Here is a 27,690-nt window from a genome sequence, read left to right as displayed (position 1 = left end):
TCAAACAATATAATATATTGACAGTACCTTCATTGTACATATTTGAAGTGTGTGTATTTGTTAAAACTAATAAGAATTTATTTCCACGACTTTCAGAAATTGTTAAACGCAATCGACGTGATAATGATAAGTTATATCTAAAAAAATCTAGTACAAAACTTATGCACGATAGTATATTATGTATGGCACCAAAAATCTATAATAAAATACCAAAATCTATAAAGGATGCACCAACTAATGTATTTAAGTATAAATTAAAAAAATTCTTAATTGATAAATGTTATTACAATGTATGTGAATTCTTTAATGATAAAATCTGACAAAACGAATATTTATTTATAGTTATTAACTTAAAAAAAAATAAAGTTCCATAATTATATTTTTTTACTATAAATGTGACATTGCTGATTTTTCTTTTTATATAAATGTGACATTGCTGATTTTTTTTTTTTATAAATGTGACATTGCTGATTTTTCTTTTTATATAAATGTGACATTGCGGATTTTTCTTTTTATATAAATGTGACATTGCTGATTTTTCTTTTTATATAAATGTGACATTGCTGATTTTTCTTTTTATATAATATAAATGTTTTCTTATGTAATTGTAAATTTGTATACCTCGATAGATGGGGTTGATTATAGAGGACTTATATTGTTTTACCATCCATTGTTACCTATGTATCACAAAATAAATAAATAAATAAATAAAAGTAACATTCACCGTACTTCCCGGACCTTACTTCAACAGATTATCATTTTTTCCGGAATTTGGACAACTTCTTATAAGGAAAAAAATTTAACTCCGATGCGGCAGTCCAAACAGCCTTCAAAGAGTTTATTGATTTTCGCCCCCATGCTTTATTTAGTAAAGGGATCAATGAACTACCTATGAGATGGCAAAAGTGCATAGATAATAACGGTGCGTAGTTTGATTAATTAAATATATTTTATATACAAAAAAGACTTTTAATTTCTCCCGTACAAAACGTCAATTTCATATGTAAGGACCTGATAGTATAGACATTCGGCTCTGCTATTCCATGAATAAGTAACTTTATTAGTGATATAATACATGCAAAATTTATTTATACTCACTCGTTAAACCTCGCCACCAGTTAAAATATATTAAAAATAGTGCTAAAATTGTCGCTTATTCTTTCTATAATGTTGCACATAACACAAGTTTAATTATATTTTTGTTTGTTACTATACGTAATTAATCAAAATACAAATTAGTTGTTTTAATATGTAAAAAAATAAATAAGGTAATGCGCTATTTTTGAAATGGTACCCTTACCCTAAGTGCTCTGATCGTTATGATACCTATTCTAGATGACCATGAGCCGCTACAATGGAAATCAGTTAAATTTAATATTGGCTAGGAACGGTAACATAGAACCTATAAAAAATTTTTTATTCTAAGTATTGCAATTTTGTTCAGTGTTGACTACTTGTTTCTGTGAACTTCTGTAATTAGGAAATTTTAATTTTGCTATGTCGATGACGGGTCCCGATTTTGTTTAATAGGTACCTACCTTCATATTTACTTTCTTGCGTCCTTAAATCATATTAATTCGTCTCTTTAAATCATTAATTCACATTATTTAATTTTAAAATCGAACTAGAAAATATAATTTGGCACTTGTAATGTTTTAGGAGAAAGTGATAGTAATTGTCAGTTGCTGTTCGTGTTTTAAGACTGATTTCTCTTGCTTACGCGTCATAAACTATTCCAGGACTCTAATGTCGAGTGGATGGATTAATTGGATGCAGACCCATCGATACGTTACCTTTTGTCTAGTATATGAGTAGGTACTTTTGTTACTGCGAGTATTTCTTCACAATTTCTAAGAGCTGTTCAGAGGCTACATCGTTTGGTAAGTGTATGTTTCGAACCTAAGCATCTAAATCACTATGTACCGAATCGATACTATGCTGCAAATAGTGAGTCATGTGTTGAGTGACAACTAATGATTAAAAAGTATAATTCTTGTTCTCTTTATTACAGTACAAATACATACATACATACATATCTGTCACGCCTGTCTCCCATTAGGGTAGGCAGAAACAATGGAAATTTATACCAGATTTCAGTTTCAATAAAAAATATTTTGATATTAATAAATATCAAAGCAATTTTAAAGCTGTTGTATTTGCATGGCTGTGTTTTGATTTGAATTGTGCGATAGAGCAATAAATTACAGGGACAAAAGCATAACTCCTTATTATTCAGGAATAGCAACACATAAAGGGTTTTTTAAAGGATGATAATGGAATGGTAACCCTGCCTGCATTAATGGTATACTCTGGCTGGACACCAGTGATGGATGATAGGGGAGAGTGGAAAGGCAGGTCAGTTAGCCCATCATGATAAATATGCCTAGAATTCAGTACAACGGTTACTAAGGGGGACCATGTAGAGATTGATCTGACAGGATATATTGCTAGTAATGGAGCTGGTAGGCCAATTTACAAACAATTCTTTCCTCCCCACACTTGAAGGGATTATGGCCGACATAGTTATGTCCATGGTACTGTTTATATTTATTGGAAATGCTTACTATTTTCAATCGCGTAGGCGGTTATCATGTTTGTTGTCTTTAGTTACATGAAAAAATACTTAGTGATAGGGGCTGAAACAGATACACTCGAGAATACATGTCCTGACTGATTAAGGGATTCTTGCTTGTGGTTAGAGCTACAAATGCAATATAAATCTAGAATTGGTGGAAGTGTAATTTTTACCTATGGTTTTTATACTTATGAGGATACTGTATTTCTAGAAATCTTGTTGTGATATCTAGAAATTATAAGTTTGATAACTACTCAAACTGGTAAGGTGACATCCTCATCCTATGGTGAAAGTTAGTACCCAGCACTGATACATGAATAAATTCATTGATGATAATAATATGCTGAGGTGTATCCATTAACATTTTGTTGCAGCTGTAAATAATGGCGACTGACAAGGAACAGGTGATACAAGCACTACGAGCTACTTTGCTGTCAGTAAAAGGAGCTCTTACAATAAAACAGTGTAATCGTAAGTAATAATTAAAATAATTGTTTTTATGTCTTCTACAAGTTTGGTAGGTACTGGTCACATTTATATGTAGCAAATGGCATATCCTTGAGTGACTTCTAAAAGGAGATTTAATTTTCTTTTGAAAATTTATATCCATTACTAGAGTTCAATTATGTAACAGTTAAGTAAATATCTGCTGAACTAGGTGTTATCTTGTGGAAGTCCATATCACTAGTTACTTGATCAGAATTATTTCCCAAAAAGGGTTGATGTCAGACAGGTGACTGGTCATAAAACTAAAAGCCAAATCTTTTTGTAATATGGATAAAAACATATTATGCTGATCCCAAATAATAATTGGGATAAGGCTAGGAAGATGATGACTTGATCAGAATTATTCTGCTACCATCAGAGTGTGTGTGACTGTCAAACATGAAGATTAACCACTACTATTACTATCAGAAGTTCTATGTTATTCTGTTGCATATTAGCCTCAAATTCCGATTGTTAAATTGTGAAATGAGCAGTGTTAATGAATGTTTTCTTTTAATTTTTTTTTATTTAATTAGCATGCATAAATAGATTAAAAAAAAATATTTCTAGTACCACTTAAACCTCTTGGGCTTGTGTGTGATACTTTACATTTCGTTCTCAAATGTCAATATTTACATTAATATTCTGCTGTTTCAGTAAGGTTGGACAGTAAATAAGCTTTCACTTTATGTTTTTAACAGTGATATTGTTTCGCAAGTCGGTAGGTAGAGAATTTACTAATCGCGGTATGAGATAGGTAATTGATGATAATGGAATGGTAAGCCCGCCTACGCTAATAGTATACGCCGGCGGAACACCAGTGAAGCTTGATAGGTGAGAGTAAAAGGCAGGTCAATTAGCCCATCATACTGAATACATCTGGAATTCAGCATGTTGGTTACCAAGGGAGAGCACATGGAGATCAACCTGCCAGGGTATACAGGTATGCTAGTAACGTGACTCCCCCGTTAATGAACGGTTATTCCTAGGATCTGAACAGTAATTTACACATTAGTGTAAATTACTGTTCAGATCCTAGGAATAATATTAATTATAAAGACGAAAGATTTGTATTTTTGTGTCTATGTATGTTTGTAATTAATAAACTCAGAAACTACTTTTCCAATTTCAAAAATTCTTTCACTAATAGGAAGCTATATTCACCCTGAGTAACATAGGCTTTATTTATTGCTAGAAAAGATTAGGGATCCTTACTGAAACTTTAGTAATGTAACTCAAGGTGTAAAAAAATGCTATAAAATATATTTTGTCGCGTGCGCTGCGGAAACTATTGGTGATAGAACAAAAGTATGTTGTACAATATTGAAGAAAATATCAATCAAAAAACTTCGCGATGCTATATGTTCAACTATATATCGTTATGTCACACAATAACCACTTTTTACATTTTAAAAGTTGATAGAAATATCGACCAAAATTACACCATTTTATTCATACTTCTGTTTAAATCCTTATCCAAATAAATAATATTGTTTTCAAAATTGTTTCAATTTATGTAGATTTCTTTTTGAATTGTTCAAATCGGCTATTTCATTCACTAGATATTACGAATTTAATAAGTCATAAAATTAGAAAAAATAACTCTGTCGCGTTTTACATGTTATTCATACCTATTTATTAATCCTTATCCAAATAAATTATTTTGTATTCAAAATTGTTTCAATACCTGCAGAGTACTTTTTGAATTTTTCAAATCGTAGGTGTATATTCCATTCTAAAGATATTATGTTAAAAAGTCAGATATAGAAAAGGCGCCGGCCGCCGCCCGCGCCGTGGCAGCCGCGTGGCTAGCTAGCCAGTCATTGTAGCGGTGCGGTAGAGGGGCAGGTGGGGGCGGACACATTCGTTGGCTCATTCGCGCGGTCGGCTCCCTACGCAGCGAACGTAACTATAAAAATGTGAAATGTTTTAAAAATATCTACCTGTGCGAAGCCGGGGCGGGCCTCTAGTCTATTATATAATATAATAAATTGCCTGAAGATGCCTCTCCCCCTTTCGTTTTTCATGGATGTAGTAGGAGTAGCCTGCGAAGCGTGGCAGATATTAGCAATCCTAGTAGGCCTATATACAGCAGTGGGCAGTTAATGGCTGATATCATAATATAATAAATGTATTTTTTTTTATAAATCTATACATATGCGAAATTAAAAGCTTGATTGGGGTTGATTCTAAAGCAACACCATTTTCTGAAATTAAAATTTAGATATTTACTGCCGGTCAAAAGTTTGAGACCACTATAAAAAATATAAGAAAACAAAAGTCAACATATTTAAAACTTTACGAAAAACAGGTTTAACTTTTAATGTTCCACACAAGATTTGAAATAAAAAAAAAAAAAAAAAAAAACATGAAGTCTTGACAAATACAATATTCTAAAAAAAAAAAAAAACAGAGTTTAGAGAGATTTTTCATCAAAATATCCTTCTTTGCTTTTTATGACCCGTTTTACCAATCTTGGCATGCAAGCAATTAATTTGTTAATACTTTCTTGCGAGATATTCCTCCAGCTTTCTTCTAACGCACTCCACATGACCTACTGTGAATTAGAACATTGTTCTCGCACGTTTCGGTCAAGCTCTTCCCAGAAAAGCTGTATAGGGTTAATATTGGGACTTTGGGGTGGCCGTGTCATGTTTTCGCCACTTTTTTGACACTTTCCGACATTTTTTTGTCTAAATAGCCCCTGCATAATTTTGTACTTTGGATCATTATCATGTTGAAAATTAAATCCTTAACCGATTAACTTTAGTCCGGAGGGAATAGCATTTTTCTCCAAAATTACTTTATGATGCTCCTTTTTCATAATTTCTTAAATTTGGGTCAGATTTTAGTTCCATAGCCTGAGAAACAACTCCAGACCATAACAGATTCGCCACCATGCTTGACAGTCGGGAATACACACTGTGTCATTATCTTTTAAATTTTTCTATTTAAACCAAATATTTCAAATTTAGATTCGTCACTCCATAACACTTTCTTAAAAACTTCAGTCCAGTCTCGATGGCTAGAGCCCATTGCAACCGTTTTTTTTTATTCTGCCATTTTAGAAGAGGTTTCCGAACAGCAACGCAACCAAACAACTTAGCGTCTCGCAACAGTCTTTTCAGTATATATATTGACACAGGCTTTTCCCGAGATTTGTTGCGTTTAACACGAATTTCTGGGACTGTTAGGTGTCTATTTCGCTTGCTGGTTATCACAATAAATTTATTGTTACTAGAAGTCGTAGCTCTTGGTCTCCCGGAACGCGGACAATCTTGATTACTGCCAGTTTGTTTGTACCGTACAATAGTGCGATGAACATAAGTTTTCGATAATTTAAGTTGAGATGCAATCTCACGTTCAGATTTACCTTCATTATGGAGAATAACGAAAGCAGGTCGCGTTTCAATACTAATTTCACGAACTTTTCCTATTTTAAAAACGTCTTGATTGTAGAAATCACGAAATTAAACTGCGGATATTAGTAGATAACCCTGGTAATACCGAGTTTAAATAAACATTAGAAATATTTTAAGAATTTAGAACAATTGCATTAAAACTTGATGTAAAATAAAAAAGTGTCAGTTGCGGTAATAAATTTTTTACAATCGATTATCGGACTAGCTCTTCCTTGGCTCACATTGAAAAGTTTGGAAATAATGTTTATTGCCCTTTGTTTGGCTTATATACAAAAGAATAAGCTTTTATGCAATCTTTATAAACAATAGAGTATGCAGGTGTGCAGATTACTTTTTATTACCAATATTTTAGAAATATTTACAAACAATAAAAGTTTTATATTAGTGGTCTCAAACTTTTGACCGGCAATGCATATGAATGAAATTTATAATTAACTATCATCAGTAAAGCAATATGTTTATTAATGTAACCCATTCCTTAAAACTGGTGTTAGTATTCATTAATATGATTTAGATTTTTTTTTAGAAAACACGTTCTATATTATTATAAAATAGAACAATAAATTCTATATCAACGGCACTACATAATACTATGCTTATGCGTATACATACATAAGCATAGGTAGGTAGGTATCCGCGTAGTTAAGGATAACTAGAAGAAAGATGTACTTTGTTTTTATTTTTATTTTTGCATATTGCACTGTATATTAGAAAATATTACACAAACGGACAGGCATCATGTATTCCTCGAGTTGTGCACAGCCATTGCACGAGGTTAGACCAGTTTCCAATCACTTCAACACTGTTGCGAATCATCACGATTCCTTTTCTCAACAATTTCTACTCGTGTAATTCGTGCATTAGATCTTGCCACAGACTCGGAAGTTATAGTAGACCGTGCATCTGTGGGTTTGACAGATGTCACAAAGAGCCTGTTGTCTATGGGATTACGGAGCATTATTTTCATGTTTTTCCCCGACGGCTTTCGAGGGAACACATGGAACGCGAGCCACAATCGATAACTGCATACACCTATCCCCCGATTTACACGGTACTTGTTTTACACGTTTTCGCTTTTACACGGTTTTCCAAATAAGTTTTTTTTTTTGTTTTTATCGCACTCTACTAAATGCTACTGTGTTTGAACACGTGCGCTGTGTACACATCTCACGGGGAATCCCGAGCTTATATGCTGACTTGCTGCACATGCACACTGTGTCTGTATTTCTTCGCATAAAATTAAAGTTTTATCTACGGAAAATTGTATTTGAGTGAAAGTTTCACAGTGTCAGAAAGATTTAATTTTTCATATTCGTAAATTACAAGTGAGTGCATAATTAAGATTTTTATAAATTAACATAAATTAAAAAAAAATTATAGGCTTATAATGTCGAAAGAAGTTAAAAGAAAAGTTATTTCTTTAGAAACTAAAATCGAAATTTTGGATCGCTTTGGATCGTTTAATGTATTGTAATTAAATAAAAAAACAGTTTCCGTAATATATTACATATTTTAACCTGTCAATGCATTTTATTTTTATTTCTGTGTACACCTAAAAATATTGAAAAAAATCACAACTGTTAAATAGCAAAATTATGCATTTTCTGCAAGCTTTTCGATTTACACGGTTTTGACTTGAAAATTTTTAATTTTCGATTTACACGTTTTTCTTAGGAACGTATCTACCGTGTAAATCGGGGGATAGGTGTATTTCTTTCCTGGGTTTATCACTGTAAGTTCTGTCTGATTTTTAATACGTCAAATACATTCACCATTGAGTCCTCCAATGTATTCTAAGTTAGCTAAAAGGACTTTAATGAAACTCCACGTAGTATCAGCCTACTGACTCAGCCTTATCACGTCAAAGGCAACCTAAACCTCGTTGAGGATGTCCAGGATCTCAGTGTAGCATTGCCATCGAGTTTATTGCTCAGTTGTGAGGACAGGGGTCGCTGTAAGGGGTGGTTGTAGGCGACTACTCAGACTGCTCAGGCTGCTCAGACCGCTCAATCCGCTCAGACTACTCAGACTGCTCAGACCGCTCAGACCGCTCAGACCGCTCAGTCCGCTCAGACCGCTCAGTCCGCTCAGACCACTCAGACTGCACGGAGCTCATAGGTTGTGTGTGCCACTGTTTAGGGTCGTGTGATGCAGCCATGGACCACGACCCGCACGATGTGTATTGTCTCTCTGTTCTCAGCTGCCTGTCATATAGCTCAGGGTGACGACCGCTTCAGAATCTAATTACTAGAGGGAGACTTTGTACAAAAGTCGATTGCTTGGTTACCTCTGTCCCACTCGTGTTTCAACCGTGAAGCAGCTGTGTTTGCATGACTGTGTTTCGGTTTGAAGGGTGGGATATGGCGTGAATTTACTGGATACAGAGGAATAACACCTGAGTCCTCAGGAATGGCAACGCATGAGGGGTATCATGGGCGAAACAGTATACTCTGTTATGTCTATGTTACTGCTCATATCTATAGGCGACGGTTACTACTTTCCATCAGGTGGACCGTCAGCTTGTTTGCCATTCAAAATTGTAAAAAAAAATCCGTTCAACTGCGCAACCCAATTCTGACCTACAGCTGCCTAGTCAATCCCTATAGTCATTTCCTCGTTATTGCCTGGTAGAGGTACGGCTTTAACGACAACCACGGCGTATACACGACATGCGTTATTACACGTGGAATACTCCACGTACACAAGAATCGCTTGTTTGTACTAGTGCTCCCGTTCCAGCATGTTTCCTAGTAGCTTTCTTTTTCTGTATTCTATGCCCAGAGGGGCTACAATGAAATATTTTCCGAAATTTCGGGGCGATCAAAAGAAAATTTTGATGTTATTATAAAATTACATAATATATAGCGTTTAAAAATAGTAAAAATGTCAAAATATCGTGACTTTGAACTTTTATGGTAGGATTTATGACGAACGAAATGTTAAGCTCCATTTACTGGGCCGATTTCGGTATGAACGAAACAATGAAATTGAGTCTAAAATTTCGGAATTTCATTTCATGGTAGACCCTCTGGTTTCAAACTGTAGTACCATTACCTTTTTCTAAACCTAACCTACCTATTTCTAAACCTAACCTACCTATTTCTAAAATTTAATTTTAATCACAGCAAAATCTTTATTTTAAGGACCAATAGGAACTAATTTTCTAATAAAGTTCGGGCATAATTATTAGAGATATTATACGTAAATATAATTTACATATTATAATTTAATAAATCCATAAAGTAGTACTTTTGTGAAACTCAAAATTTTGTTATAAGTCTAGAGAATATATAATAGACTCTAGAGAATAGTGTAACAGAATCAGTCCCAGGGTGGTTTTCAAGATCTAATTTAGTTAGTGTATACTGACCGCGACCATTAATTTATTCAACAAATTTTATTTATCACCGCAGGAGAGTTAACCAGTCAATCAATTTTACATACTGTACTGCATGTACTGTAATAAATGTACATATTGTAAAATATAAAACCTTTTACATTTGACTAATGTGCTCGTAATTATAATACTAAACAACGAATTCTAGATTTTTTAACCGATTTCAAAAAGGAGGAAATTTTCAATTATTTTTTTTTTAATTTAGTTCGCCAGCGCCCCGTTACTAATAATCCCATCCTCTTGTAAATTTTAAGTGTATGCCAAATATCAATGTAATCCCGAGCCGACCTGGCAATCGCTATGCCTAACGCTTATATGTGGGGAAAAGGGATAATTAGTAATAGGATCTAATTGCTACATTGCTAGTATTTCGGTAAAAGGTTATTTACATGTCGCCAGGTAGTATAAGGTCGGCTCATAGATGTGTTTGTGTTCGTAATTAAAGTCGCTACTTTGCGGGAAAAATGTTTTTGTTAATTTATATTTCATCCACTCATCCACATTATTAATTGAAAAAGTGAAAAATAATATTGTTATAATTAAAAGAATAATTCGATATTGTCTATAATTTTTAGGTGATTATCGAGAGCTTCAAGGCGATTGGATACCATATAAAAAATTAGGATATCCAACATTAGATAAACTTTTTCTTGATATTCCTGGCTTCAAAGTAACGCAAATAAATGGTGAATGGTATGTCGATGCTATCGCCAGCCAAGAGTCACAACACATTGCATCTATGGTCTCACGTCAAAAATCAAGCAAGAAAGCCATAAAATTAAACTATCCAGTAAGTCATGTTATTTTATTTTGGTTTGTTACAACTGTTTGAATTTTGAATGATATAGTTTATAAACCACAAAACCTTTTTAATTGTTTAAAAATAAAATTTGCGAGATTTTTTTAGAAATATGACATTCTTTCATTGCACAAGTTCGTCGGATGAAGTGAGTATGGAACTAACGCAAAAAGTATGTCAACTCCGCCTTTCTAAAACATAGAAGAGCATTTTTTTTTTACTGAAGAACAAGTTGTATGGCTTAGTTCTTTTGTCTTTCCCATTGTAAATAAAAAAAATTGTACGACTAGTAGTAGTAAGTCCTCGTCTGTCTGTCTTTCCGGTTCGAATCAATTTAATAATATTCTCCTTAATCTGTTATTGCAATTTTTATCAGGGTGATACAATTCTTGACTCTGTATTCTTCAATAAAATTTAAGGTAACAGGTTAAATTTTATTGAAGAATTTATTGTACAGTAAAGTGTTACAAACAAACAAAACCAGGATTGTAAAGATTAAAGAGCTCGTAATTAAATAACTATGTATTATTTTATTTTGTTTATTTCCATAATAAATTCGATTAAGGTATTGTTTGCCCACTGCAAACAATACCTTAATCGTTGTCATATTTTTAAATATCAAAAGTTCTTTCTTAGGCAGATGTTTACGTTATAAAATATATATATTTATTTTTAAATTTCATCTTTATTGTCTTAGTAGTTTTAGCTGTGTTTATAAGTCAATCAAGTTAAACTATTTTATGACTATAAATATTATTTTTATATTGTTTTTATAATGTGGTGGTTTTTTTTTTTTATTATGTAGAATCGTTTCCCAAAGAAACAAGGTTCATGGCGTAAACCAAGCGCATCAACAAATCATCCTACAGTTTACAATAATCAGTATTCTAACCAGTACTACAGAGCTAAAGGTGGAACATCTTTTAATAATAATTATAATAACAAGGTAAATATTTTACTATTTTTACTAAATATAAAAGGAACACACACATGTACACACGTACGCACGCATGCACGCTTGCACGCTTGCACGCTTGCACTCACGCACGCGCACACGTGCACTCGCGCACACACATGTACACATGCACACACATCTTCTACTACTACAAATTGTGATGATAAAAAATAAATTATATATTTATTATTAAAATATTATTATTATTTAAAAAACCTGATCTTTCTTGAAGGATCTGTAAAAAAAAAATGTCGAGTGTACTGATCTTTTTTGTGTGACTTACGTTAATTTCATTATCAATAGTGGTTCTAAAAATCTTCTATTCATTTTGATAAAATTAATTTTTTTCTTGTTAAATTGACTTGATGTCATAATCATAATTCAATTGATACTATGAGTATTGTTACCTAATTTTTAGGGTTTCGTACCTCCAAAGGAAAAAAACGGAACCATTATAAGATCATTTCGTTGTCCGTCCGTCCTTCTGTCTATCAAGACCCTTTTTCTTAGGAACGCGTGGAGGTATCAAGTTGAAATTAATATTATATACTCAGGCCTGCAATCTCTTAAAGCAGTGAAAAATCAAACTTCTAAATCTATGCAATCGAAAGATACGGCCGTTTATGTTCCATTTACATCGCATATTTTGACATTCACAAAGGGAATCAAAACCTATAGGGTACTTCCCGTTGACCTAGAATCATGAAATTTGGCAAGAAACAAGGTCATAGCACAAGTAAAGAAAAAAATCCAAACCCATAAATTTGTAGTTATTTTACAAAAAAAAAAGTTTATGTCTGTACGCAATCCTCCTCTAAATATCCTTTATTTCAGGTTAGCAGCAATTACAAATACAAATCAAATGAAATAAAAAATACAAGCCAGAATCCAAAACCAATCTCGAGGTCACTTAGTGATTATTCAGATAAAAGTGGATTAAATTTGTCTACAAAAATTAATAATATTTCACAAACTGTTCGGGATGCTAAAGATGAGGCAAGTTGCTTAATCATTATCATTAAATGTACGAAGCACTAGTCATTTTCACCTTTTATTAATATAAAATTAAATAATTATATTTTAAAATTTGCAGATTAAACATTCCACGCGAACTGATCACGATGTTGACTTAAAACATAGCGGAAAGGTGTCGGCTTCCCAAAGGCTTTCTAATCTGAGAGACAGACTAAACACAGTTCCAGATCTCATTCCATTACAATTGCCAGCCGCAAACAACCAGTGCATGGTTAGTATGAATTATTTTTTATTAAATATTTATATCCATTGTCTAAAAAATAAAGGATCGAAAAATGTGTAGAAATTAATAAACGTAGTCGATTTAAATAATGAAATAGCTACTATTAAATAAAATGGTAATATTAAATTTATTCTTGTTATGTGATACAATGGTCCTGCATTAATAGGCAATGTTTTTACCGCTGATGCAGCAATATATTATACATATGACAAAATCGCCTATGGAGGATGTTTTTTAATCGTAAATAAGGTTAGTTAAGTATTACAAATGTAAACATGAGTTTGTTACTTCTTGGTACTAATAGGTCAACCAATCTTCACAAAATTTGACTCACACGCAGTCTTTGGCGTGGAGATGGACGTATAGCACTTTTATCCTGAGTACTTAGACCATATAGTGGGCGTAACTTTCTAGAGGACATCGATTCTAGTATAAATTTAAAATGCATATAAAAAATATCAAGAATTTCCTCCTTTTTAAACTTTATTAAAAATGAAGTTTAGTTACGTAAATATTTAGAACTATTAAGTAGACTTTCTATTTTTAAGCCACGTACGATGCATTGACAGTACACGATTATAATAACATAGAAGGAAACGTTAATATTGTTTTTAGGAAAGCAGTGGACCAGTGACTAACGTTGTACCAGCACACAATCTAGAACCTCCACCTGATTCAACTTCATCAGCAATCAAGTTGGAGTGGACATGTCGAAAATTAGGTCTACCACAGCCTGTTTACAAAGTATATGATATTCGACCCAAAAAAGGCCCTATCAGTTATGACTGCACGGTGAAAGTAAATATGGATTAATTCTAATTTATATTTAAACTGGTGTGTTTCACTTTGAACGGTTAGGTAGGTGCCTAGTGAAATTCCTGAGTATGGAGAAGGAGGCATAAAACCATAATTCTCAAAAATAGAAACACGTATGAGGGAATATAATAGTCGTCATTGTTACTTTGTATTTTTGATCCCTATGGTGCTGTTTAATCGACCAATATCACTTACCATCCTGTGGGCCACCAGTTTGTTTAGCTTTCAGGTCGTACAAAAATGTCTGTGGAGATTAAACCCACATATCTTCCAGCGCTACCAGCCAGCTGTACCACACCATCCTTTTCTCGGGGCTAGTTAGTATCAGCATTACACCTGTGCGAAGCTGGAACGGGTCGCTAGTATAAAATATATAATGAATACTAATATTATTAATTTTAGTTAATAATATGTTTATGTCATATTTCTTCAATGTTTTTAGGTTGGAAGCACATATTCATCGTCATCATATCCAGATTCTTCACCATCGGACGACTTGGCGAAAGAAGTCGCTGCTGTTAAATTACTAGCAATAATAGAAAGTTCTGATGTTGGTGGAATGCCCACTTCTTCTAGCAGCAGAGCTTTGACGTGTCTCACGGAACTCGTGGCAGAGCATGAAGCTGGGCTTTGGGCTAGTACCGTACCTCATTTGTACAGGTATTTAGATTTTAAGGTTTCTTTTGCGTCGATTAACGACATTTTTTTAAAATGTAAACTTAATTTTATACCTATAATTTCTATTATTGTTATATATACATATATTTATAATTCAATTTTAGGGAAAAATATGGAGAGAATTTACCTAGTAATTGGCAAGAGTTGGTGGAAAATTGTCCTAAAATTATAAAAGACAGAGTTGTGAATGGACTTTTAGTGCTTCTTCCTAATAAAGAGGTAAGGTGTTCATAATAGTTACTTCTATTTTCTGTTTATAATTTACTTTTTACATTCGAGATGTCTGAACTGGATTGAAAATCGAAATATTTATTAATATGGACAATAATAACTACCCGCATGTAAACTAAGGTCACTACCTTTATCAATAACTAAATTATAAAAGAAATTAATGTGTACTAAACACTAGACAAATGTAAACAAATTTGTTCGGTAAATAAGTTTTAATTGGCTCTCGTGTAAAGCAAAGGCTGGATATCGCTGTCGTAGATTTACCATTTGCATGCTTTATCAAAAATATAGGTATCGATAGATTGCTACTTGTATAAGGATGCTGTTCTACTGTTTCCTACTCTATACGTATATACGTGATACCTAGCGGCAAAGGTGTCATCCAGCGGTCGAACATTTCATGTACTATGCCATAATTATTAGATTAATATGACGAGGGTGAAGAAATATAATCGTTTACCATACTTTGATGTTTATTATTATTATTATTATTATTATAGCTTTTTTATCCACTTCCGTGGTCCCCAAGGGTAAAAGCCTCCTCCATCTTTTTTCACTTCTCCTTATCTATAGCAATACCCGTCCAGTTCTAACTTTGATGTTTACCATAAGAAATCATTGACAGGGCGTGGAGGCAAGTGTGCCGGGTGACCCAATAGACAGCGACCTACCTCCACTGCAATTCCCTGAAGACGATTTCTGGAATGTCTATATAACTGTTGCTAATTCAACACTCGAAATCTGGCTTAGAATTATTGGACAAGAATATAGTGTAAGTAAAAATATATTTTTAAACTTCAATACAACAAATGGATATTTAATACAGTTTTATTTCTAAAATAAATATATTCAGTTTAGTTATAAAAATAGTTTAAAATACTGTCAGTTTAAACAGTGTTAAACATTGTTTAATTGGTTTTATAAGGGTTATTTGTAATTTTATATGTGTGTAAAATATATAGATAATAATAAAATGTATTAGTTTAAACCAGGGTTAGGCAACCTATAGGAATTGTTGACGATCGGCGTCTTACTGTCCGGCTCGACCCACTGAAACTGCGTAGAGATGTTGCATCTCTGTGCATCTTCTACCGAATTTATCATGGGGAGTGCTCTGAAGAATTGTTCGGATTGATACCTGCTGCAGATTTTCACCATCGTACAACCCGCCATAAACTAAAATTTCATCCCAACCATCTGGACGAGTGGCGGTCCTCCACCGTGCGTTTTTCAAGGCACTTTCTTCCACGCACAACCACTCTTTGGAATCAACTTCCAGCAGCAGTATTTCCGAACCGATACGACAACATAACCTTCAAGAAAAGAGCATATTCCTTTTTAAAAGGCCGGCAGCACATCTGCAATGCCGTAGGTGTTGTGGGTGACCATGGGCGGCGGTAGTCACTTACCATCAGGTGAGCCGCATGCTCGTTTGCCCCCTGTGTTGTAAAAAAAAAAAAAAACCTTTTTGCATGCAAGGGTCACTAAAGTGTAGTGTAGTGGTAAAGTGAAGTAAAGGCCTTTGATAATCGATCCCTGTATCGGTGATAATAAAAATGCGAAAACATTTTGTTTGAAAATGAGGAAAAATAAATATAAGCTTACACGAGAACCCGTTTCTTAATCCTGTTACCTCTCGTTAAAACTAGTAGATAAATATATAATACTAAACGCTTTTTTGTAGTGAGATATCTAAACATGTATTTATCACTTGACTTTATTGTTTGGATGTGGTAAATTGTTTATTTTTATACTGCTATATTGACAAAGAAGCATACGTCTCGTCTGATGGTAAGCGGTGTTATCATAACCTATATATGTAACGATATAGGTATTATGCATAGTGTTGTAAATAATAGATTCATCACTAGGTCATCATGTTATTCAAAGACTTGAAGAATACAGACGCGCTTTGAATTTGTTTGTAAATAATAGATAAAATACTATTGTATGTTTATCGTAATATTGATTGTTCATAATAAAGAATTATGAAGTTTTTATACAACAGAATCAATATTATGTTTTTTAACGCAGGGCGCTTTTGAAGAATTGCTCGCCGACATGGCAAACTACTATAAGAACTCTGGTACTTCCGTCGACAAATCCATGATTGTTATCAACGCTTGGTATGTTGATATAATATTATTGCTTTGCAAATTGAGTGTAAGTGGTTATATTACATCTAATAAGAATTTAAGAATATCTGTATGTATATTAATAAGAAAGACAATGAACTGACATAGATTATTGGAGATGTTATTATTGGGATGGGCTAAAGGGTTTTTGGGAAGTCCTACGGCAGTGAGACTTAACGAAGTCCACGCATAGCCTAATTATTAGTCTAAGGTTACTTAGTTGAACTAGAAATATGTTTATTGACTGGCAGTAGGGGGCTAAGCCACATTGTTGGGCTCCATAAAATATGGAAGAACGTGGAATACTATCTATATCCGTTATTTTCGTGAATGGGCGTAGAGTCATAAAAAATTGTATTTTTAATTTTATGTATAAGAATAATAAGAAAATTAAATTGTAATGAAGGGAATTTCATCGTTTGTCAGTTACATTTTCCATTAATTTGAAAATAAAAATCTGATTTTAAGATAGTGAATCTTAATTACAAGTGTCTATTTGTATTTAATTTTATTTTTATTTGTATTCTGGTAGTGAAATTACAGAATAGAGGAGGCATACACTAGTCTTTAGCAAAATGTGATGAGGGATGTCATAGGCATCGCATTTTGTGATATCCATGGTGTTGGTACTCTGTTTTCTGAATTCGATAGTCAAATAACGTGTTAAATAAGTCTGCAAAATCTTATTGTAAATAAATATTCTCTTCAATTTGAATTTTAATTTTTTTATATAAATATATAAAAAAATATTGTAGGTATGCAGCAAATTTAGACGACGGCGGTTGGCAACGCGCGAAAATATTAGAGATAAATGACGACACTGCGACCGTTTTCTTGGGAGACCATGGAGACGATGATTTCGTATCGTTAGACAAAATAAAGATTTTAGAACCTCAATTCAGAAGATTGCCTGCACAGGTAATTTGCAAATTCCAAGTAGCTAAATAGTGTGTAAGGTAAAAATAAATAAATACTTCACATATTCGTAAGTTATTTACGTCTTATGGTAACAGATATTGATTTCTGCAACTTTGATGATATTGTCTGTATTAAGTTATGACATGGGCTGGAAAGTATAAAAGCTATGTCATTCATGGTCTTAGATTATATAGATAGAATGTCTCCATACAAATATTTGTGTACGTAAAAGAGTTATCATATTAGAAATTACTACTATAAATTAAGATAAATAGATGTAGGTCGTAATTTAAAATGTTATTAGGATTAAATAATAACATATATTTAGCTTTATTTATATATTTAATTATTTGTTTGTCAAGAATAATGCGTACAGGTAACGGCCATTTTGATTTTTTACTTAATCGATTTCTTTGAATACGAAAAACTCGGAATCTTTGTACATTTAAAATATTTGTTGGTTTAAATCTACAAAGTTGTACTACATGTATGTATTGGTGTTATAAACATGCCTTCGTCAAATGGAAAAGGGAGGGATGGTTACCGGTAGTTGCCATGCTTGACTGCATTTAGGCTTTAGTGATGTTTTAAGAGGGACATTGCTGCCCTTCTTTCGAACTTTAAGTTCCCTTGGTCGCCTTTTACAACACCCACGTTGGTCGCCTTTTACAACACCCAACACGGGAAAGGAAGCGGTGGCCTATTCTTTGCCGGGACCAAATAACTAACCTTTTAACGCCCATGAATTGAACTTAAAATAATAACTATTGTTACATGAACGCATTGACATTACACTCATACTAATGCAATTGTTTTTTTTTTCTCTCGTTTTACAGAAGCCATTGCATTGCCAGTCTGTAACTATGTGAGTACGTATTACTATGTACGTAAGTACTTTTGTACCATAGACGAATTCACGTACTGACAGACTGGAAATTCAATTATACTAGGGAGACAAAAATCAATTCGTACAACGAATCTGGGTTACGCAATAAATCTCTAAAATTTTATCAATACAAGTCAAAATATAAATATGTAGTTATATTTAAATAAATCGGATTTATTTAATTCCGAATGTGGGAGAAATTTTCACTAGTTCAATTTATAGTTTATAAGTCAGAGTCCCAAGGGCCTCTGAGCTTGGGGGCCTCGAAGCACTGCCCCATCTAGCCCTTCGGTAGCTACGCCATTGCATTAGAGCCTAAATCTCTGAACACACTTTGTGGTCATCCGACGAAACTTCAGCAATTGGAGGCAAATATGTACGTTCAATTGCGGATACCGGCTCAAAATATTGAATAGTTTCAATGCAAGAGACAGGAAAGCTTGCTTAGCCAACTCTGTTCTTCTTAACGGAACATCAAATGTCCAATCAAATCAAATAAGTGACGTCTACGTGCTCGCATGTAGTTACTGGGTTCCCTTCTCTTGCTATTGATACCACTTTGGTTGCATTTTTCCGTAATGAGGTCCCGGGTTCTATTCCCGGTCAGGCCAATTTAAAAAGACCCTCAGTCTTTTCCAAAATTATCTCTGGTCTGGGTGTAGTGCGTGATTTTTTTTAGATGTTACTTGTCTAACTCCTCATAATACAAGATAACTGACCAGACAATTGGTGTGATTGTGTGGCACTTATTATTAAAAAAGACATTAGTGTGTGTATAATACAAATGCGTGCGTGTGATATTTTTTTATTTGCTAGTAATTTATGTTTAATAGTCTATATTTGCGTAGGTATTTGTTATTATTTTTACTTCAATTCGTGGGCATTCCGAGTTTTATTTGAATAAAGTACAAAAATTTTTTCTGTCATTCTTTATACATTTTTTTGGAGTGGTTTTATATAAATAGTAGATTACTTTTAAAGCATTCTAACTTATAAATATTGTGAATTTTCTTTATTATTTATTTGTATTATATCTTATCCAACTACATTCACTGAAACAGAAATATATATCTAAATGCTTTAAAAATAATAAGATTATTTGATAATAACTAACGCTAATTGCATACAGCCTCTTGGGGTGTAAGTAACGCTTTTCCTGTCTATGTTTGTACTCGTATGTTACTATTGTTGACATTACCAAACGATGTACTTTGCAATGTAAGGTCGCGATGTGCGTGTGTGGTCGCAGGGCGTGCTGTGCCGGCTGGAGGGGGCGGAGGAGCTGGCGGCGAGCGAGGCGGGCGCGGCGCTGGTGCGGCGGCGGCTGCCCGGCGAGGTGCTGGTGGCGGCGCCCGGCCCGCGCCACGACCCGCTCGACCCTTCCGTCGCGCTCGTGCTCTACGACACCTCCACGCAGCGTGACCTCAACCTCAATAAAGAGATCGTGCACGACTTCTGCACCGCTGCCACTTTCACTATCACCCAGGTACTCCGCACAGCCGATGTTATTTATAGCCCTCTAGCAAGGATTATTATTTAATTTTACTTTTGGAAACTGTGTTATTTGAATTTCTCTGCTGTTTAATATCATTTATAATGTTAGAAACTTGTACTACTATAAGAATTCGCCTCGCATTAATATGGGGCCTACCGGGAGTAAATTGTTGGTTTAGAAGTGGCGAAGAAGTTATGTACGCAATATAATATGTGTTTATGTGTGGTATATACAGAAACCATGTGAGGTGGAGGTGGGGTGCGTGAGCGACGAGGGTCGAGTGTGGGTGGCGCGTGCGGGTGGTGCGGCGATCGTGCGCAACGCACTGGCACTCCTCACCGCGGGGCCTTACCGCCGGCCCCTGCCCGCCGCGCCGCACGCGCCCGCGCCCAACGCCGCCACGCTGTACATCGTGCGCACCCTGGCCGGCGACTGGTAATCACTCTCCTACCGTATACACACTACACAACGCTGACCCTATCACCGTGGCACACGCGCCCGCGCCTACGTCGCCACGCGTTGTACAACGTGCGCAGCATCGCCGGCGACTGGTAACCATGTTCCTACCATATACACATTACACGTCGAACCTGTCGCCGGCCTCTGCTCGCCGAGCCGCACGCGCCTCCGTCCAAAGCCACCATGCTGTACATTGTGCGCACTCTCCTAACCTAACTAACCACTATCCTACCGTATACACGCTATCGCCTTTAATTACTATTTTGGTAAATAGGTACTATATGGGACGAAGAAGGACACAGACATCCTTTTTTCCTAGTCAATAAACACATCTCGGTCATTCGGATGAAAGTTCAGTATCTTATAAATCTTTGTCGTATACACATTAAAGCATATTACATTTTTAAACATCTTTGTTTGTTATGTAACATATATTTATTTACATGTCAGGGTACGCTGCACAATCATAAGCGGACTGGATGGCGAGGGAACCGTGAGAACTCAATTAGTTGACAGTGGTTTAATTCTACGAGCTCCACTTTCATCATTGGTGCCATTGCAAACATTTTCTCCAGCTTTGAACGACTATCCCCATCAGGTATAGTAAACATATTATACAATACATACATATCTTTGCAAATAATTATGTCATGATATTATTTTTAACGGATATTAGGAGTGGGGAAAAGGATTGTTAATAATGAAGTCTAACAGCCCTATGCTTACAATATATGTACTTTACTAGATCGACCGCCACGCCTTTGGAAACTATTGTGGTTAATTTTTGTTGAATTCGTCACAATGGGTCAACTGACTTGCTTTATCTTTGTCTATTGTTCCTCACTAGTTCTTCGCCAGCGTATTCCGGTAGCGCAGGCGGGCTGTCATTCCTGAAGATTATGGAGTTATGCTTCTGTACTCTGTAATTTCATTGCCATAACTTTAAACCGAAACAGCCATGTAAACACCATTGGTGTATTTTAGATGTAAAAATGATTATGTTGTCTTAGTACTCATTACATACTCTCAGATATGCATGCCTATTACGCGTAGTTGAAAACTCCATTCGCATTCTGGGGTGGGTACTAGAGACAATTCTGGAGTGCACACACTCCATCCGCCACCGCCGACCTCCTCCCACACCTGTAACAAGGACATCGGCTTCACGACAGAAATTTTAGCGGTACTGAAGCCCTAGTAGCGATAAAGTCTCCCTCTAAAAAATGAGTTTGTAGCGTGCTTCACACGTTGTGGCGGTCAGTGTCAGTGTGTGAAGCAGTGGTATGTATACGAGCTGGCGGCGGTGTGCGGCGCAGGCGCTGCAGGTGCGGCTGGGCGCGGCGGAGCGTGCGGCGGGCCGTATGGTGTCGCGGTTGCGCGAGCTGGTGCTGGGCGCGCGCGTGCTGTGCCGCGCGCTGCCCGCCGACGCCTCGCCCTCCTCGCCCTCCGCGCCCTCCTCGCCGCCGCACGTCGAGCTCTTCGTGCGCACCGCCCCGCAGAACCTGCTCGCCTCCGTCAACAACTCCATACTCATGGAGTACGAGTGCTTGCAGCTGTGAGTCTACTCTTGCTGTTTTAATACTGCCTGTCCACACTGAGGTTTTTTACAATTGTATAATCCGTATTGAGTTAAATGTTGTAACCATGGAAACAACATAAATACTCCTCCCGTTGACCACTAGATGGAGTTGTAATTTTAGTATCTGTGTGCTACAACGTGATATTAGGATTCCTAACCTGTGTATAGCTCAGGAATATATTGAACAATAACAATAAAATCTTATCTGGTACAGTTTAAGAGTGTATTTATTTATTGGAACCTAAATTATATCGTACCTATACTCGTGGATGTGAATAAGGGTTTGTTCAACAATGTATTATTATTAAGTTTGTTTCGTGTCAGATTTTATATAAAACGTGTCTTGTATTTTTTCACTAAACTTATTATTTTATATCACAAATACATATAGGTTTTATTATTGCATCCTACTATTTACAACATGTACATCCAATATATATACGCCTTTTGACGTTATTATTAGTATAAAGTATTAAAACAGTTTTCATGTTGAATTTCAGTAATAACTCGCATTTGCCAGCTCTTATAACCTAAGACACACTAATTGAATATAATAGAGTCCATCATGTTTTAGAGACAGTTTAAAAGAAGACGAGAAAGAAGCGACGAACCACGTAGAAGCCCTACATAGGAAGAAGGAGCGAATATTTCGTAGTCAGTCTTCGAGTGGAACGGTGGCGGGGGCGTCAGTCGGGGGTGGGACTGGCTCGCCGCTGCCTCCGCCGCCTCTTCCGGTTCCAGGCCAGTGTTTTGATGTATACATAGCGATGGCAGCTAATCCTTGGAATTTTGTTGTGAGTTCATTATCGAACTTTATAATAACTGTTCTTTTATTAGAAATATATAAACCTGGTACATTTCTTAGTTCTTTGAGATAAATTACAATGAATGGACACAAAACGATGATCATTCATTCTAAATTAAAACAAAATACAGAACAAATGACAGAACTATAACAATAATAAGAAATAACAGAAAAATAAACTAATTTAATATTTATTAAGAATTGAATATTAATAAAGTGTGCTAAACCTATATTTGACTCATAATTTAGTTTGTAATTTTCATATTTATAGATTCAACCGAATAGAACTAGGCATACGCTCCAAGCAATGATGTCGTCATTGCAAGTGGAATGTCCAAAATTGTCCGAGTTGGATGCTCCTGTGAATCCAGCTAATGGAGAATTATATACTGTATATTATGAAAAGGACGCGTCTTGGTATAGGTAAACTTTTTTTAATAGTATTTTTAAGAATACATTACATATTACATTTTAACAGAACCAATAAGCCTTTAAAGGTTACGTACGGGAGAGAGATTATATAATTTATTATACCAGTATAAATTTATAACAACCTTATTTGAGTGCTGAAAGGGAGGTAAATTTTGTCGGTATAGGTGCACTTATAAAGTACATGAGTCCCACTTCTACTCAGATTATTTATTTCTGTAGTGTAATTACTTACACTACTGAAATAAATAAGTCCATCTGTCTATATCTTGGGCGCAGACCATTTTTTTAAGTATAAATTTATTGATTGCATTGCCACTATTGATTAAATTAACTCTGTAGTTTCATATTAATATCGTTATGTTGATGTGACATGCTTGTGCACTTTTTCATTGAATTATTAAACAATAAATCAGACGATTCCCGGGGAGAGATACACTAGAGGTATTTATTTTGTCGGCTTTTACACAATCGCAAAAAGATTAGTTTCTACTTGTTTTCTTTTTTCAATGGTAACGCCAAATTTATAAATGCCTAGATTAAACATATATTAGCGAGTAATATTAATATGATATGATTAAACATATATTAGCGAGTAATATTACTGCGAGTAACGGAACAGGTATAGTGCTGTAGTATCGGGGAACATATCGGATCCGGATACTAAAATTAATATGGCACTGACAATATTCAATTATTGGTTCACAGTGAACGATTAAAAATTAACATTGATAAAACAAAGGTTATTCAAATCAACAGCAAAGCACAAAATACAACTTTTTATAAATTGAAAAATAATAAATTGAAAGACTGCATCAAATTTTTCAGAATGAATATAGACTTATCTGAACTTGAAATCCTAAATAATTACAATTGAGAATTCAATAACCCAACTCGTTATGCGTTAAGAACCCTCAGGGATGAAGTAAACATAGATCACATTACTATGGTCAATTACAGTTATCAATTCACCTACCATCTTCTATCTGTTCCCCTATAACCAAAGGTTGTCTGTAAGAGATTGCCCTAAACGATAAGACCGCCTTTTGAACCTTTATATATATATTTCAATCTGTATTTATGTTACTGTATTTCACTCGAATTATTTAATTGTCATTGTATATTTTTATGCTTCTGGTGTAATAAAGAGTTAAATAAATAATAATAAATATGGTTTTCTATTCGCTTGTTGAGTCTAAATTGAGATATAGTATTAAACACTGGGACCATAGCTATCATTACAATATACTCGTACATAGAGCCTTTATATTGCAGAAAAGAGCATTACGTACTATGTTACGAATACCACAACGGGAATGATATAAAGATCATTTCAAAGACTTCAAAATTCTCATAGTGTCAAGCTTATATTTGCTAGTTCTTACTGACATGTGAAGAGATCTAAATTTGTATGAAAATTAATAGGAAAGACAAATCAGGTTAAATACAAAAGATGTGGTTAATACATTCTGTCCTAGACTGCGAGTTGCGAATCACTGTGCTCTGTACCAGTCAATCAGATTATTCAACAAGTTATCCACTAATATTTTCATAGCACTAATAGTTTCAATACTTTCAAAATTAAGTTTAAACCAATTTTTTTTTTAAATGTTTTTTATAGTTTGGGCGAATTTAATAATTCTATATTTGACAAGTAATTTTATTATTATTATCTAAGTATATTATAAGTTAGTCAAATTTTTCTAACTTTCTGTTTATTTCGTTATTATTTCTTATAAAATACTGAAATTGAACTTAAACTATTGTATTCGTGAACCGGTTTACCAACACTTGCTGTTTTTACATTTTATATAAATTGCTGAGTTTTGCAGGGTAACGATAGCTGGGACAGTGTCACCCGACACGGTGTCTGTTTATTTCTGTGATTATGGAGATCTGGCTTTATTTCCTAATAAAGCATTAAGACCGGTACCCGCAGGGGCTCCGTTAGCACGCTCGTTACCGCCTCAAGCCGTAAAGGCACGCCTGTATGGTAAGTCTAATTTCATTTAAAATTTTTACTTAAAAGAAGCATATTTAATATATAAAATTCTCGTGTCACGGTGTTTGTTACCAATCTCCTCTGAAACGGCTTTACCGATTTTTATGAAATTTTGTGTGCATATTTGGTAGGTCTGAGAATCGGCCCACATCTATTTTTCATACCCCTCAATGATAGGGGTGACCCACCCCTAAATATTTTCTTCTTATTTTTTCAAAAATTATTTTTATTTTATTATGATTTAGCATTGAAAAATACTTACAAATTAAAATTTTCATGCTTTTACGATCAACTCCTGTTGTTTAATCGCAATTTTTATATGCCGCAATAGGGTTGTAATATGACAATCGAATATAATAATTGTAGTAGGTACGATATATTTTCATGTATAGTTCTAGAAATAATTTATATGGTAAAACAACGTTTACCGAGTCAGCTAGTTGATTTATAATAGTTTGTTGAATGTTTCTAAAGATTGATGTTCTTTTTCAGATGTCTGGCCTCTCCATCAAGATTGGAGTGTAGAAGACTGTATTAGATTCCAAGAACTGTGTGTTGAACAGCAATTTGTAGGTATCTGTAAAGATGTTGGCAAGGACCCTTTAAATGCCACAGAGCCATTACTTACTCTTGATCTTATAGACACTTCCACAGATGAAGACATATATCTGAATAAACAGTTAGTAGCCGAAGGTAGAGCACGTCTTGAATCAACTGCTTCATAAATTTTACTCCTTGCTAATAGCCGTTGTGTATTCCATTATTGTTATATTTGCTTATTTATGGTTATAAAAATGTAATAAAACAAACAAAAACAAGTGTATGTCCGTAGGTTTCTTGTTATGTTATTACATAGATATAATTATAACTGATCTTACTGTTTATTTATTACAAGTTGAAAAAAAAAAACTATTTTTTTTTAAACTTAAGAATAGTACACATTGTATCGGATCAGACATATAATGAAACTAGACGTTGGAATGTATTCAATAAATATTATGTGCGTGTATCTTTTCTCAATAATATAGAGTTTTATATTTCATAACAAACATTTTTACTAAAGATGTGCATTCACTAGTATTAAGTAAACGTAAATTAATATTATGACTTCTAATATTTTATGTCATCATTTATTTCTTTTGTAACACTTGTCAGTGTGGACATAGATTGCTTTTCTTCGAAAGATTGATTTTATAACTAGTGTTTGCACAACTTTCTAATGTGACAAAATGTACTAAGTAAACATAGAATAATTCTATAATTACACACTAAATTATGATTGATTTTCATTCCATATTTTAATAGTACTCGCAAAATATACTAAATTACATTTAATACATGCATTGTGATTGCTTATATACCATTGTAACATAATTATATGAGTCCGATTTTTACAATCATTAGCCTACTTTATAATTGGCCTACTTAATATTTATAATAGATTCATCGTATTTGCGTATTCAAACAGCAAATAATCTCAGTTGTGTGTGATTAGTATTGGAATTATATGTTATTAGTATATGAGTTAACTTAATGTGGAAGTTTAATAGATATAAGGCAACGTTGCAATTATTTTCTAATTTTCAAAAACAATTGAACATTTTTCAATGTTTCTGAATGATTATTTAAAAAGTTCTCTGCTAGCGATATAAAATGTTAATCATTTTTGAAAGTTGAGAGATAATTTTGACGACGTTACCGCATTTCGGTAAGCAAAATTTATGAACGCCCTTGACGTTGTCATTAGAAAGCAGTTTTTAATATTATTTCCTGATGCACATAATAAACACAATAATACTCGAAGATTTTGTTTATATACTCAAATCTGAAGATTACCGTCGCTTCCCATATCCTGTCAGTCCTATCTTCAAGCGAGTCCTCCTGGAAACCATCATGGTCAATGCTTTCATGCTTACCTATCATTCCTCAGTGGTGCTACGTCTTTTTATACCGGTAGCGCAGGCGAGGTTACCATTGCGTTCGTTTTTTTTTTACCAGTAACTAAGGAAAAATTAAGGAAATACGTAGTAATAAAGGTGCTTTCATTTCCTAACAAGAACAGTACCTGCGTAAGTATGGTAACGCAATAAAATTAAGAACAACCTTTGGAACGAGTTAGATATTAATTTATCTAATGAATGTAATAAATATGTCAATGCGATTACTACTTAGGACCGGCCTTGGTGTACATGGCGCCCTTAGGCATGTTTTTGACGGCGCCTTTCCAATCAACCGAAAAAAACAGATTTGATAAAACATCCAATTCGAAGTAGCCCACACCACGCTCTATATTTATGCCGTGAGTTCACCCATTTCCATGATTAATAACGAAAAAAGGCCTAAGCGTCTCGCCTATATCTCATAA

General features: G+C 34.4%; 1 protein-coding gene across 2 annotated transcripts; it reads left to right on the top strand.

Annotated features, from left to right (window-relative positions):
• The first annotated feature begins 1,372 nt into the window (after positions 1 to 1,372).
• On the top strand, positions 1,373 to 27,128 carry LOC113518488 (tudor domain-containing protein 7B). Of its 2 annotated transcripts, none has more exons than XM_026903446.3 (21): positions 1,373 to 1,530; positions 1,740 to 1,880; positions 2,950 to 3,046; positions 10,456 to 10,670; positions 11,485 to 11,625; positions 12,469 to 12,630; positions 12,728 to 12,880; positions 13,508 to 13,690; positions 14,151 to 14,368; positions 14,491 to 14,605; positions 15,243 to 15,389; positions 16,652 to 16,743; positions 17,508 to 17,670; positions 19,806 to 20,042; positions 20,287 to 20,486; positions 20,961 to 21,108; positions 21,827 to 22,065; positions 22,664 to 22,883; positions 23,166 to 23,317; positions 25,156 to 25,316; positions 25,818 to 27,128. In XM_026903446.3, exons 3-21 carry the CDS (start codon positions 2,959 to 2,961, stop codon positions 26,048 to 26,050), a joined length of 3,267 nt encoding a protein of 1,088 aa, XP_026759247.2. In that variant the 5' UTR covers positions 1,373 to 1,530; positions 1,740 to 1,880; positions 2,950 to 2,958; the 3' UTR covers positions 26,051 to 27,128. The 2 variants fall into 2 exon arrangements, with proteins under 2 accessions (XP_026759247.2, XP_031768856.2); XM_031912996.2 differs by having other exon boundaries at positions 1,471 to 1,530; positions 1,660 to 1,880.
• The last annotated feature ends 562 nt before the right edge of the window (positions 27,129 to 27,690 follow it).

The sequence above is a fragment of the Galleria mellonella genome, unplaced genomic scaffold, assembly GCF_026898425.1.
Source record: "Galleria mellonella isolate WM207_F2 unplaced genomic scaffold, CSIRO_AGI_GalMel_v1 utg132, whole genome shotgun sequence".
Lineage (NCBI taxonomy): Eukaryota > Metazoa > Arthropoda > Insecta > Lepidoptera > Pyralidae > Galleria > Galleria mellonella.
The sequence above is the reverse complement of the archived record's forward strand: the minus strand, read 5'-3'. Positions and strand labels throughout refer to the sequence as shown.